General features: G+C 34.6%; 3 protein-coding genes across 3 annotated transcripts; 2 read left to right on the top strand and 1 right to left on the bottom strand.

Moving 5' to 3' along the window:
* Positions 1 to 694: 694 nt before the first annotated feature.
* Positions 695 to 2,461, top strand: LOC9303773 (probable WRKY transcription factor 29). Its single transcript, XM_002869729.2, has 3 exons — positions 695 to 1,326; positions 1,576 to 1,692; positions 1,792 to 2,461. The coding sequence occupies exons 1-3, from the start codon at positions 893 to 895 to the stop codon at positions 2,240 to 2,242; spliced, it is 1,002 nt and encodes a 333-aa protein (XP_002869775.2). The 5' UTR covers positions 695 to 892; the 3' UTR covers positions 2,243 to 2,461.
* Positions 2,462 to 3,079: 618 nt separating this feature from the next.
* On the bottom strand, positions 3,080 to 6,052 carry LOC9305846 (endoglucanase 20). Its single transcript, XM_021017796.1, has 8 exons — positions 5,480 to 6,052; positions 4,884 to 5,096; positions 4,552 to 4,752; positions 4,388 to 4,465; positions 4,074 to 4,226; positions 3,873 to 3,981; positions 3,610 to 3,776; positions 3,080 to 3,536 (listed from the first exon to the last, which is right to left on the bottom strand). Exons 1-8 carry the CDS (start codon positions 5,669 to 5,671, stop codon positions 3,210 to 3,212), a joined length of 1,440 nt encoding a protein of 479 aa, XP_020873455.1. The 5' UTR covers positions 5,672 to 6,052; the 3' UTR covers positions 3,080 to 3,209.
* A 5,722-nt stretch (positions 6,053 to 11,774) lies between these two features.
* LOC9305845 (protein SGT1 homolog A) lies at positions 11,775 to 14,745 on the top strand. The gene is made up of 10 exons (XM_021017924.1): positions 11,775 to 12,188; positions 12,735 to 12,804; positions 13,000 to 13,124; positions 13,270 to 13,390; positions 13,480 to 13,576; positions 13,664 to 13,729; positions 13,824 to 13,962; positions 14,055 to 14,134; positions 14,215 to 14,319; positions 14,402 to 14,745. Exons 1-10 carry the CDS (start codon positions 12,029 to 12,031, stop codon positions 14,507 to 14,509), a joined length of 1,071 nt encoding a protein of 356 aa, XP_020873583.1. The 5' UTR covers positions 11,775 to 12,028; the 3' UTR covers positions 14,510 to 14,745.

Below are 14,745 nucleotides of genomic sequence, written 5' to 3'. Positions count from 1 at the left end.
TATTATATTATTGGAGAATCTTTCTTTAGTCTTAGTTGGGAAGGTTTTGTGCTAGGAGATTAAAGGTATCCCTATTCTATGATAGAGGCGGGGGGGGTTATTGGACCAATCTATATATATTACCACAAGGCTTAAGATAAAGTGATAATACCCTCTCAAATTATTTTTAAACATTTTTCAAATATTTTATCAAAAGAAGCTTACGGTATAGACTATAGACTATATATGTCATACTTGCAGCTAGCAGTATTCTATAAGTATATTTAACTTCAATGGCTCGTTACGTGAACACAAGGTAATCTAGTAGACTTACGTGCCACATTAAACACATACGTAATTATACAAGTATCATGAAACTAAGAAATTAGAATTACTATAGCTATGACGACAAAAAATAAAATAAAAATAAAGAAATTACTAGTATGCGTCATACTCATGCATATGCATGTACAAATGCCGGTTTCAGTATTTAATTTAGTTAAAGCAATGATAATCAATTGATCAATTCTCTCTAACTCATGTATATTCCAAAAGACATATTGCCAAATTCCTTTTTTTTGTAATAGAAATCCATATATTCATTTATTATATTTTCAATATTTAAGAGTACTGAAATTAACATGAATATGAATATGGACTTTTCTGAATTTTGTGTATGATTTATAAGTGAGATATTTTGTCGGAGATGGATATTTGACAAGTTAACGTTATTTTATTAACTTCTTCTAAAAATTTAGGTACGAATTGACTTATTCTAAAGTCAACAAATAAATTTTAAAAGTAATGCTAACGGGTTCACATGGGAAACGAAAACACCCTAAACCACAAACAATCTTATTTTCTTTCCTTCTTTATATAAACCAAAGTTTCCCAAAAGGATTGTTCTCGTCATATGTACTTGTACAACAACCCAAAAAAAAAGAGAGATAAAAGAGGAAACAAAATCTCGAAAAGAGAGATATATATGGGTGAGGTGGCTTATATGGACGAAGGAGACTTAGAAGCAATAGTCAGAGGCTACTCCGGCTCCGGAAGCGCGTTTTCCGGCGAAAGTTCCAGTGGGTTTTCACCTTCGTTTTGCCTTCCGATGGAGACGTCTAGTTTCTACGAACCGGAGATAGAGACAACCGGTTTAGACGAGCTCGGTGAACTCTACAGACCCTTTTACCCTTTCTCCACACAAACGATCCTCACGAGCTCGGTCTCTCTCCCCGAAGATTCAAGAAGTTTCCGAGATGATAAGAAACAACGATCTCATGGTTGTCTTTTATCCAACGGATCAAGAGTTGATCATATCCGAATCCCAGAAACCAAATCAAAGAAGAGGTCAGTATTCTTGAAGTCTTGAGAGGGTTCTTTAAAATAATGCAAAAAAAAAAAAAGTTATGAAATATTCTTATAAAATCATATAAGAAAAGTGGGTTTAAGTAAAATAATTAGGAATTAATATATAGAGTTCTCAAGATGGTTTCATCTCCAACCGCGTTGTTTTAAATTCTCATAAATATATATATATATATATGCTTCTTGTTGAATTAGATCATAAATAAATAATAAAAATTTGAATTTGGACAGCAAGAAGAATCAACAGAAGAGAGTTGTTGAGCAAGTGAAGGAAGAGAATCTGTTGTCGGACGCATGGGGGTGGCGGAAATACGGGCAGAAACCCATCAAAGGATCTCCATACCCAAGGTCTTTAACCAATCCCGGTTTAATCTCATGTCTTACTTTCTCCTAATCTAACATAACCGGTTTACTAATCTCTCAATTTTGTTGTTTCTTTTCCTTCAGGAGTTATTACCGGTGTAGTAGCTCAAAAGGGTGTTTGGCAAGAAAACAAGTCGAAAGAAATCCTCAAAACCCGGAGAAATTCACCATAACATACACTAATGAGCACAATCATGAACTACCGACCCGGAGAAACTCATTAGCCGGTTCGACTCGAGCAAAAACTTCCCAAACCAAACAATCCTTAACCAAAAAATCCGGAAAAGAAGTGGTTGTTTCTTCTCCCACAAGTAATCCCATGATCGCATCCGCCGATGAATCTTCTGTTGCGATTCAAGAAATGGGTGTTGTAGAAATTAGTACCTACCAAGCAGCTGGAGAAATCCAGGGCATGAGTAACGGTTTACCATCGGATTTGATGTCAGGGAGCGGAACTTTTCCGTGTTTTACCGGTGACTTCGATGAACTACTGAATAGCCAAGAGTTCTTCAGTGGGTACTTATGGAATTACTAGACAACATTAGGTGTATGTATATATACATATATTCAAACTTATATTATAGTTTCAGCCATTGAGGGAAATGTATATTTATTTCTGGTCTCTAGAAGGTTAGAGCGTCGTAATTTTCGTCTTGTTTCCTACTTAAGCTTTAACCAATATAATTCGATTTTTCTTGTCATGCAAATGGTAAGACAATCCGTTTTATTTACCCATGAGTCGTTTAGTATTCAACATTTGTCACTGTTCTAATTTCTAAAAAAGGATTCGCCTAAACGCTAGAGGCTAGGTTAAATGGAAGAGTCTTTTAGACGGTCTAAACAGTCAATTAGGCATCCTAGAAAATCTATTTACCAACTCAGCCGCGCGCATTTATTTTGTTAGTGATAAAACAAAACATATTATATTCAATTGTATTGTCAAATGATTTAATTCAAGCGCGTGATCTTGATATCTTTAATTAAGTAACTAAAAGTGTCATTTGTTTGAATTCAGATAATATATATCATTAATCTAGCTAAATGTCATGCTATTTTGTTAGCGGAGCGGCTAAATCCATATTAACGGTTAAATATATTTCTCCAAAACACACCACCATTTACATGTTTTTGTTAATATAGACCTAAGCAGTTGTGTGAAGCCATTTGTGATTTGGCCTTTGGGATCGTTATCATCATAAAAAGTAAAAACGTCTTGGTCCATACCCATATAAGTTCCAATACATATACTTATTGTAAGAGATCCAATACATATTTTGTAAATAAATAGTTTTCATTTTAGTTAAGTTATAAGATATAAATGATGTGTGAATGTGTGTATAAGTGTAGGTATATACATCTGTATAAAGATATATGTTTAAAGCAAGTGATACATCCTCCAACGACTAATTATTCAAGTTTGTAGTCTTAATAGTTGCTGCTGAGCTAGTAATCATTCTTCTTTGCTAATATTTGTTTCCACACAACCAAATATAAACGTGAGTTTATCCGGAAGAACTGATCAGAGCAGCGACGGGCCCAATAAAGGCTGCGTTGATGTAAGTTGTGGGCTCTGCATGAGAGTAATCTGATTTTTTGTCGCTATACTGGTCGGATGAATTCGGTCCGCCCACAATTGCGCCGGTATGCACATTCGGGTTTGGTGTATCAGAATTGTAGTATGAATATCCTCCATTGCAGTCGATTTTCTCCGGTTTAGATTGGATCGACGGTAAAGATGAGCCTCTATGATGAGGTTGTGTCGGGTACTTTGTTCCAAATCCAACCATGTAAGACATTTTCATTGGATTATTTCCAAGGATGTAATCGACCTGAAAAATTAAACCGGTTGGTTAACAAAACGTAAACGGTGTACAAAACCGGACTAGTGGGTAACTTATTTACCTGTGATTTGGCGAAATTTCGAATTTGAGATAGGGTGAACTGGGTCGAACCACACTGGATTGAACCAACCCGGGCTTTGGTAAGAGTTTTTGAGTAATGGAACAAAACAGTTGTAGCCGTTGTTACATATTGTAAGTTGCTACTGTCTCTAATAAACAAAAGGCCACCTGAATAAACAAAAAGTATACAGATAAATGTAACCATAAAACCAACGCCAAAGGAAAATAAAAAAAACTCAAAACCAATTAACCGGTGAAAATTACCAGGAGTTGGCTTAATTTGTTGAGAGCTACTTCCTGGCATCAATGCACAGACGAATGATTCAACATCGGTCTTAAATTTTGCCAAGTCATTTGTCCCATTATAAAACTCCTTAAAATAAGAAAATAACAAGAAAAAAATTAATTTAGATCAACTTAATGTTATAGAATTTAGCATTAATTGACCGTTATTGATGTACTAACCGATGCGAGCAAAGCCTGAGCACCGGCGAATTTGTTGTCCCAGCTGAATTCATTCACGGCTTGGCTCCAATCTTTATTGCTTATAACATAATTTATGTAACTCTTCTCTCCTGTTGCTTTGTATAACCAAGTAGCAGCCCATAATAGTTCATCCTATTTTTATCCCAAAATATTTTAAAACATAAGTGTCTTGTTAGAAATTCACCATTTACATACGTAACATGAAAACGACAGTTTACCATAAAAAAAACATGAAAACGTCCGTAGTTTATTCGGTATTATCTATGTGTACTGGTTTGATTCGATTTTATTACCTGGTAGCCAGAGTATGAGCAGTAGAAAGGGCAAGATGCTTGGTAAGAACCTCTATACTTATCAGCAAATTCAAATAGCTGCCACACAATAGATAAAACTACGTTACCACATGATTGAATTAATGTAATGATTTTTTGGGACAATATATGAATAACAAACTCACTGATTTAGCATGGCTTAGAAGCGTGGATGAATAAGTAGAATCGACCGATTTGAAAACAAGTGAGGCTGCGGCAAGAGCGGCTGCTGCTTCACCCGCGGCTTCGGAACCGGGGGAAGAGGAAGAGATACTGTAGAGAGTTCTTGGTGTGTCCATATCTTCTGGCCTCTCCCAACAACTATGATCTGAATTCCCATCTCCCACCTTTTTATATCCATTATAAAACAAAACCAAAAATAAGTATTTGAATTTAGATAGTGAATTTCTTGAATATTATATATAGAGGTATATAGTTATATATGATACAAGATATATAGAATGAAAAGTTGGTTTACTTGTGTATATAGCATGGTGGGCGAAGGATGAGCGCGGAGGATAAAATCGGTTCCCCATTTGATAGTAGACCGGAGATAACCGAGCTGGTTAACGGAAGAAATCTCATTTTGGTATTCAATTGCTGCCCAACTCAACAAGGTTGTGGTAAATGACATTGGCCACACAAATTTTACATTGTCACCAGCATCGTAATATCCTCCAATTAAATTCACCTGAAAAATAAAAAGCACCCAAAAATTGGTTAATATTAATAGATAGCATAATCAGAGCCGGCGCTGGAGGGAAGCATGTGAAGCACATGCTTGCGGCCCTCCATAAATATATAAATTTTCGGCCCCATTTTTGACTAAAATCTTATGTAGCTATGTTGGTTAAGTATATAGGTTTGGTAACTAGAGGTGGAAGGTTTGATTTTCCCAAGTCCCAATCATTTCAATTAATTTTAATTTTTGTTTTTAAGGTAGTTTATAGGCCATAATTTTTTTTCGGCTTGTGGCCCAATATTCTTTAGAGCCGGCTCTGAGCATAATGCAAAAAAATAGATAGCATAATGCCTATATGCATATAGAGATGTTTATGAATATAGACAGTTTACATTAGCTAGTGAACCATCAGAGAGGGCAGAATCGGCTCGCCATTTAACCCGTTGGTTAGTCGGGAGTTTACCGGATCTTTGGCCTTCAAAGAACAAGATTGACTTGTTTAGTGCATCTCCGTAATCAAGAGCTTCCAAGCTTTCGAAAGCCAAAAACATCATAACTAACATTAACACCAAGAGCTTTCCCATTATTTATTGCTAGAACTTTTTCAAGAAATGTTTCTCTTTTTAAATGGGTTTCGAGTGTTTTTTGATTTTGCATGAAATGTGGTTAATAGGGGTATTTATAGATACCGCATGCAAGTAAAGTTGGGTACGTAAGTTCATTTCATGAGATGTTTCACGTAATTTTAGGGTAATTTGGCTGCACTGTTTTTATGTTCTCTAACAAGAATTAAGTTTCGATGATTACGGAATTACAATACTGTATAAGGTTTTTGATATAGCAAGTTGTAGTTATTGAAATTTCACATCGTATAATTTTTCCTAACCACCATACTTTATTTTTTCTCTTCTATCTGTGAAGGTTTAATGTAGGAGTTTTAATATATTTGCTTAATTAAATAAGGTTTTTCTGGCTTATTTACAGCGAAACAAAATATATCGAACACTACTTTTTTAAATGGTTGTTTTCTTTGTTGTTTTTTCCTAAAACTAATAAACAATATGTAAAACCTATGTAGTTCTATATCAGTTTATATCAGCTTCTTAACAAATACATACTTATAGGTCCTGTTATATCAAGACATAAATTTTGGAAGTACTTACGCAAATATATTGTTGTGAAATTGTAAAAATAATTTTTAACGATTGTTTGTATCTGAAACTTTAATATATTTTTTTTATATGAATATGAAAAAGATAGTACAAGGTTTTGGTTAACAATGGATCAAAATCGAATACGCCGATTCCATACCTAGACTTTTGGATATACAAGAAAAATAACAAATTTTAGTCAAATAAAAAGAAACCATATTTTTCATGGATAATGTATGTATCCCACAATCCAGGTTCACCAAGATAAACAAAGAAAAAAACTTCATTTCCTAATCCCTTTGTTAACAACAATTCAATTGAATATTTGCTACTTATCTACTAGCTCGTATATATTTCTACAACTTATCTACCGGCTCGGAAAATGATATTGCAAATTATTAGATGATGTACGAATTAATTAACTAGACAAATAATAATAAAACCCGCATAGGACGAAAACATAAACATTGGAAGTGAGCAAATAGGTTCACTTAGCGAGCATAATAAATGGTAAGATGAAAATTTGATCTAAAAAAGGGCACCCTAATCTAAATGTAAAAACGTAAAACTATCATTTTTCACGTGTGAGAATACTGATTGACTGGGACTAGTACGTGGTAGTAATATGGAGATGTCGTGCCGTAGAAATGGTTGTATAAAACATTTCAGCACCCATTCCTCAAAACGTCAATGTTAGATTTTGCCGTTAGTTTTATTTTGTTTTCAGTTGTCATAAACTTATTCCAGTTATCAGTTATTATAATTAATTGTTTGTTGTTCCTGTTTTCCTGCTAAGTGTAAACCTATTGCACAAATTTCTTGCGTGTTCACCGTATATATGTTTTTAATTTCTCTCTCGTTATTGGGTTTTTAATGAAACAAAATGGAACTCAACTAGGGACAGTTAATCAAATTGGATGTACTAGTTCAATCAATTAATTAATTGATGGTGAATTGGTGATTGACGTTATTTTGATGGTTTTGAAAATTGGTATGATATGTTTAATAGTGTTAAAATGACATTCATGGGCGGATCCAGAACATATTTTAACCCGGGACACAATATTTTTTACATCATAGTATAATTTTTTTTTTTTCAAATTTATTTTACTTTCTTCTATATTTGAAATATTTTCATTACTATCTCATATGTTATTATGACAATATTATGTTTTAACAAAATAAACTAAGCAATCGTTTAAAATTTGTTTAGCCCAACGACACCTCATATTATATCTCATAACTACCGTTCTCACTTATTAGCAACTAAACATTTATGTGGGCTGAGTACATATTTTCTTTTTTAATTGGTTAATATGGTATTTTTAATGTTGTTTTCTTTGTATTGTTAACGTGGACTATTGTAGTGTATAGCAAAATTACTTGAAAAAATAAAAGAGTATAGGGCACTTGCCCACCCCACGTATGCCGTGGATCCGCCACTGATGACATTGTTCGTGAAATATAAGGAGTATTTTTTAAAGAGTTTGCCGCTCTATCATATCCTTCCAAAGATATGAAAACATTTTTAGTTTTAAATTTTTAATTATGATTTAGTGATTCTATTATGCTCCTCATTCTCACAATTTATTGCTACTATGCATCTTTGTCTTATCAATTTATGCCAAATGAGATCATTATAGACATTTCAACCTCAAAGAAGTTTATAAATACAACATATAAAATATTAATTTTGGTCAGAGTCGATGGTTATAAGGTGATGGGCATGATGGCAAAGCATGTGACAAAGTTTTATGTCCACTATTTTCTTTCCGCCTAACGCAAATTCGTGTACGTTACATCTCCCTATTAATAATGCGTTAATTACTCCGCCAAGCTCATTTTCATTTATGATTTACCTGACATTTTCATGATATGATTTAAACCAAAAAAAAAAAGTAACGTCATATTTTTACAGTCATATTAACTCATTATGAAATTCAAAATGAAAGGACTTAACTAAAGATCATTTTTCTTCATCTGGAGCAGAGCTCTGAAACTGGAACCACTTATTTGGAGTCTTGAAGCAAATTCATGCATCCTTGGCACTTGGCAGTATAATGTATCTAGCTTCAAAGCTGTTTTAATTAGCTAGTCTGGAGTGGTTCATTGATGATAATTCTATATTTCTACTGATCAAATTGTGAAAATTGACAAATAATAATACTAGCCAAAGTAATAATTGAAAATCTCCTCTGCCGTGGATATATGATGGGCCTTGACCAGAGAGTATAGTGTTTGGTTCACCTCTTGGATAAGAAATCAATTTCAAGCTCATCTTTCTATATACAGAGAAACTTGGATCTTGTACTTAATAAGATGAAACATCCATAAAAAGGTAAAGATAAAGATGATATAGCTAGGCCAACAAAATCCTACAAGTAAATAAAATCTTGGGCCAAACTTTAATGTTCTTAAAAGGAATGAACTTAGCTACAAGTCTACGAATCTTGTCTTTGCTGCCTAAATTCGTGGCATATCGTTTACACCTCTGTGATCAAAGAGAATGGTTTGATTCACAAAGGATGCAATGCACCGCTTCAACAATATTTGATCTGTATAAATCAATCTTGGGCTTGAAACGTTCAGCTTTCGTCACTAACACTCCAATGCAAACTTGTGTTGGACTGATCCGATCCTAGAAGACCATGTTTACAGATGCTAAGTTCTAACACTTCCTTGTCAGTCTGCAACTTAAAGAAATATTTGAGAAGCACCAGATCCATTGACATCCTCCATGAGCCATTAAGGTGACTTGCCTCCATGACCATCCGTGTCTTGGAACTCCAACAGTGTTGGACCAACACTAACTAGTGAGCTGCCTTGCTTTTAGATAATTAGACAAAGAATTCAACAACCACTCCATACTGCTTATTGGTCTCAGATGTTATAACAGTCAAGATCAAAATAAACAGAGAGCTAAAGAAATCGAACTGGAAAGATGGAAGGGGCCGCTCAAACGCAGGTCCCCAAAGCAACAAATAATGAAGCAAACTCCCAAAGTGCAATGGAAGTCACTAGCCTAGGCCACGGATCTTCTTGAACACCCGTAGAACCCGTCCAGGTAAGTATCTTTTAAGGTTCGACCTATCCTCTTATTTATACATACAATACAAGTCATAGCTGTCTCAGAGTGAATTTGCCATGTGGGATGTCTTCACCCAAAAAAGAAACCATTTGTTTCCTCATCAAACTTACTTCTTTCCATGCGAGACTGTAAAGAAAAATGCTACACTTCTGACAGAAGCAGTGGGACTGTTCTAATCTTATATGACTGACAACTTTCCAACCTGTAGAATGGATCTCCTCAAGCCAGTATCATAGAAACTCAAAGTCCCTCGAGCCAATCAGATGCAACCTAAGGTCATTAACGAAGGTCTGGTTCGAGAGTTAGTAATAGAATGACTTGCCTCAACCAAACATGGAACAAAAGTTTGAACTAGAGGTAACGCAGGCCCCCGCTGCCACAAATAATGACGCAGGCTCTTCCACATGGGAAGACCTTAGGCTAAGCACCCTTCCATAATGTGCAATGGAAGTCCAGGTAAGTACTTTTCAACGCTCGACAACCACCTTCTTTTATACTGCTACACACACCTGTGCCATCCTCAAGTTTCCGATGTGGGAGAAACAACACTATCTAGTATATCTACTATAGGCAGGCTTTCGTTGTTTGAGTAGCCCAAGTTTTACCTATTGATGGGCCTTTACGATTATATCTCGGCCCATATCAAACCCACTTGACAGTGTTTGTCTTTTTGACTTGTTCTTACCTCAATTTCTGTCACTGAACACTATATTAGTCACAGAATTCTCTTTCAATGTTATTTGCATGGAACTAAAGAAACATTACAGAGGCAGTTTTGTATAATTAAGATAGAAAAAAAGACTATTCAAAAGAAGAAGAGGGCTTTTAGTGATAGTGATTCCCAGATGCAACCTTCGACAATTGTTAAAATAGTGTGGTGCGACCGTGTTAACAACAATACAACACTATAGTATTCTCATAATCAACAAATTACTAGAATATGTCTAAAATTTTCGGCTACATCCATTAGTTTTCAAATTTTCAAATTTCATTGACATTTTATCAACTAGTACATACAATTCTTGTCATTGTGATTTGTGGGTCAGTTAATTGACTCGTAAACAAATTGATATGATACTACATAAATTGACTTCAACCACATCCACTTGACACTAAATAAATTGACATCTCCATCCCTATCCACACATATTTGAATCTTCCAATAAAGGTTCCACGAAACCGCGAGGAAAAACTTAGTTGCTCAATTTCCCACTTTGGTTCATCATCATATGCACATTACCAATCAAATCCATTTTTGTTTTGTATTGTTTCGGTCACCTACGTAATTTCAGAACATTATTTTTGAACTCTATAAAATAAAAGTACATGAAATTTTTTAAAGTTAAGTAAAAAAATTCCAACAAAATATTTTATAAATCATAGGATTCCGAAAACTATACATTCAAAATCTCACCTTTAAAAAAAAAAAAATCAAATCTCACCTATTTATTTTAGAGAAATTGTTAAAAATGCCCATTTTTCAATACCCCTTTTCAAAAATGCCCTTTTTGAGAGTCCATTTTTAAGTTTGTCCTCTTTTAATTTTTAATGACCATTTTACCCTTATTTGAAACAAAATTAGGTCCACAAAATACAAAATATTTTTTGGCGGGAAAAGTGATCCCGCAATTTTCCCGCCAAAACACTTGTAAAAACCTTTAAAATACCTTGTAAAATTTTCCCGTAAAAATTTTTCCCGCCAAAAAATTTTTTTTGCGGGAAAAGTGATTCCGCAATTTTTTTGGCGGGAAAAATTTACAAGGTATTTTAAAGGTTTTACGGAGTATTTACAAGTGTTTTGTAAGGTTTTACAATGTATTTTAGAAGGTTTTGCAAGGTACTTATAAGGTTTTATAAGGTATTTATAACTTGTAAAACGTTATAAAAAACTTGTAAAATCTTATAAAATAGCTTGTAAAATCTTATAATATCTTATAAATACTTTATCAATACGTTGTAAAACCTTTTAAAATACATTGTAAAACCTTATAAATACCCTATAAAAACCCTTTAAAATACCTTGTAAATTTTTCCTGCCAAAATTTTAACGCCAAAAAATTTGCGGAATCACTTTTCCCGCAAAAAAATTTTTTGGCGGGAAAAAATTTTACGGAAAAATTTTACAAGGTATTTTAAAGGTTTTACAAATTTTTACAAGTGTTTTGGCGGGAAAAATTGGGGGATCACTTTTCCCGCCAAAAAATATTTTGTATTTTGTAGACCTAATTTTGTTATATTTCCTTATATATTTATGATATCTTTTATTAAAAGAAGGGTAATTTAGTCATTTTGTACATAAAAGGGATATTTTTAAAAATGGACATCCAAAAGGGACATTTTTGAAAAGAGGTATTGAAAAATGGGCATTTTTGTGAGTCTCCCTTTATTTTATGCACAAAATTTAATTTACAGAAAAAGGAAAGATATTATTTTTTGACAAAATAATGAGAAACTTTGTGGAAAAAATGGAAAAATATTAAATTATTGTTTTTTTTTTTTTTTTTGGGCTCGAACTCTTCAACTCCCTCAACACAAGTCGCATAAAAGGAACAATCTAGAAGAAGAACGATAGTATCCATCTCCTTTATATTCCTTCTTTCATTGTGGTAAAAGGAGACAACTTTGGCCTCTACTTCATTCTCCTTGTTTGAAATTCATCATCTTCTTCGATTCTAAGCAGTTTCAAGGAAACCCAAATCGAGATGGCTAAGGAACTTGCTGATAAGGCTAAAGAGGCTTTCGTAGACGACGACTTCGATGTTTCTGTTGACTTTTACTCCAAAGCCATTGACTTGGATCCTAATTGCGCTGAGTTCTTCGCTGATCGTGCTCAGGCCTATATCAAACTCGAAAGCTTCACTGGTAACTTCTTACTTCTGTCATCTTCGTCGACGCCTTTTGGGGTTCTGGGTTTTTCATGTTTTCGGTTTCTTATTTCATTATAGCTGAAAGATGTTGAATTTGCTGGATTATGTGAATCTAGGGTTTAGTTTTGTGTCCTGTCGCTTGGTAGTGTCACAATTCTTCTTAAAGTTTTGAGCTTTAGAATCAATTTAATGCAAATATGTTTCTCTTTTGTTGTTTGTGGAGGAACAATGTATGAGAATTGCTTTCATGAGAAACGAAATTGAGTTTATTGTTGTCAGCAGTGAGTGCCCTTTACAAGTTATGCATCTAGAAACATTGATGGAGTTGGTTTTGACTGTGCTAGTCTTTTGATCCGTTGATTATGAATATGGAGAATTTGGTATTACAGAGAGTTAACAGTAGTGAAAGTTTCAATCTTTGCTTGAGTGATTAGTCTTTACTTCCACTATTTCTTGCCCATTGTTACTTGTGTTGACGTTAGTTTTATCGAACTTTACTGGTTGGATTAGATTTGGGTCTGATTTGTTTCTCAATGAGCAGAGGCCGTGGCAGATGCGAACAAAGCAATTGAGTTGGATCCTTCATTGACCAAAGCTTACCTAAGAAAAGGGTACGGTATAACTATTTCCTCCTATGTATCATTGTTAATCCTGTATATAAGTATTAGTAAGAGTTAGATTTATCTGATACCTTAATCCTCAGTTTGTTTTGTTACCAGTTTATATGGTCTACAGTTGTGGTATATTTCTGTCAAACTATCACTTCCAGTCTTCCAGAGTTCATATTTTGGTTTTTGTATTTGTAGAACTGCCTGTATGAAGCTTGAGGAGTATCGGACTGCTAAAACAGCTCTTGAAAAAGGTGCTTCTATGGCACCGAGTGAATCCAAATTTAAGAAGTTGATAGATGAATGCGATTTTCAAATCACAGGTATAGTATTCTTAATGTTTTGTTCTTGTTTTCTGGTTGATTATGTTTACATGCCTAGAGTGATTGTATTGTTTGCAAATGGTACAAAATATTTTGTTATTCACTTAAGGTTTCGATTTATGGAACTTGTTAATATCTTTTTCAGAAGAAGAGAAAGATTTGGTTCAACCGGTGCCTTCGACTTTGCCTTCAAGTTCAACAGCACCACCAGTATCTGAACTTGATCTTACCCCTGCACCTGCAGCACCAGCTAAAGCCAAGTACAGGTAGTTTTATTGCAGAAAACAATGCTAGATTCAAAATTTCCATGTTTTAAAGAATCATCAAATATCTCATATTCTTGAGTGTTCAACAGACACGAGTTCTACCAAAAGCCAGAAGAAGTTGTGGTAACTGTTTTTGCAAAAGGAATACCCAAACAGAATGTTAACATCGACTTTGGTGAACAAATTGTGAGTATACGGCTCTTAAGAACCCAACTCAATGATGCTTCTGTGTGATTGTGTGTTGATACTTTGGTATTTTTTTGTGATTTGCAGCTGAGTGTTGTGATTGATGTTCCTGGAGAGGAGGCGTATTATCTCCAACCGAGATTGTTTGGAAAGGTAATTTATTTGTTGAATGAATTAATGTTGGTGTTCCTTTCAGCACTCTGAGCTGAACACATTATATAATGTTTTGTTTACGGTGTATGTTCAGATAATACCAGACAAGTGCAAATATGAAGTATTGTCAACTAAAATTGAGATCCGTCTTGCAAAAGCCGATATAATCACATGGGCCTCCCTCGAACACGGCAAAGGGCCAGCGGTTTTGCCAAAGCCTAATATCTCATCAGGTTTTCTACCTTTTCTGTCTTTAGTTTCATCGGATGAGCTTAACAACAGTCTCTTGTCATGTAAATCTTATGTTGTGTGTATGATGATGCAGAGGTTTCGCAGAGGCCAGCTTATCCATCTTCTAAGAAAGTTAAGGACTGGGACAAGCTCGAAGCTGAAGTGAAGAAACAGGTCTGTTTCTTACCATAAAAGCCTTGACCAAACTTATTTGTTTTTTCTTTTCTTTTTGTTTGATTGTGGTCGATTTGCAGGAAAAGGATGAGAAGCTGGAAGGAGACGCAGCTTTGAACAAATTCTTCCGTGAGATATACCAGAATGCGGATGAGGATACAAAGCGAGCGATGAGCAAATCATTTGTGAGTATCTATCTATATTCTCTTCGGTCTTTCTCTTTTCATGGAGTCATTTACCAGTTTTCGGGGTTTGAACAATGAACAGGTGGAATCGAATGGGACAGTGCTGTCAACAAACTGGCAAGAGGTTGGGACTAAGAAAATCGAGAGCACTCCGCCGGATGGCATGGAGCTCAAGAAATGGGAGATCTGATCTCTGATATGATATGATCCTTGCTTTTGTTGCATTTGTGGGTTTTGCCTAAATCTAGACTAGTCTTAAAACCTGGTCCCTTTCTTCCTGTAATGAGGGTCCTAAGGTTTTTTCCTTTTTGATAAATATGGCTTTCTACTTATGCTATGTTGTTGGTTATGGTCTTAGGACTCAACTTTTTTTGATGTTTTATTTATAAATATTCATAATTTCATCATCATGATCACTGTTCTTGA

This window comes from Arabidopsis lyrata, assembly GCF_000004255.2.
Source record: "Arabidopsis lyrata subsp. lyrata unplaced genomic scaffold ARALYscaffold_7, whole genome shotgun sequence".
NCBI lineage: Eukaryota > Viridiplantae > Streptophyta > Magnoliopsida > Brassicales > Brassicaceae > Arabidopsis > Arabidopsis lyrata.
Note: the sequence above shows the minus strand (reverse complement) of the source record. Positions and strands in the feature narration are given on the sequence as shown.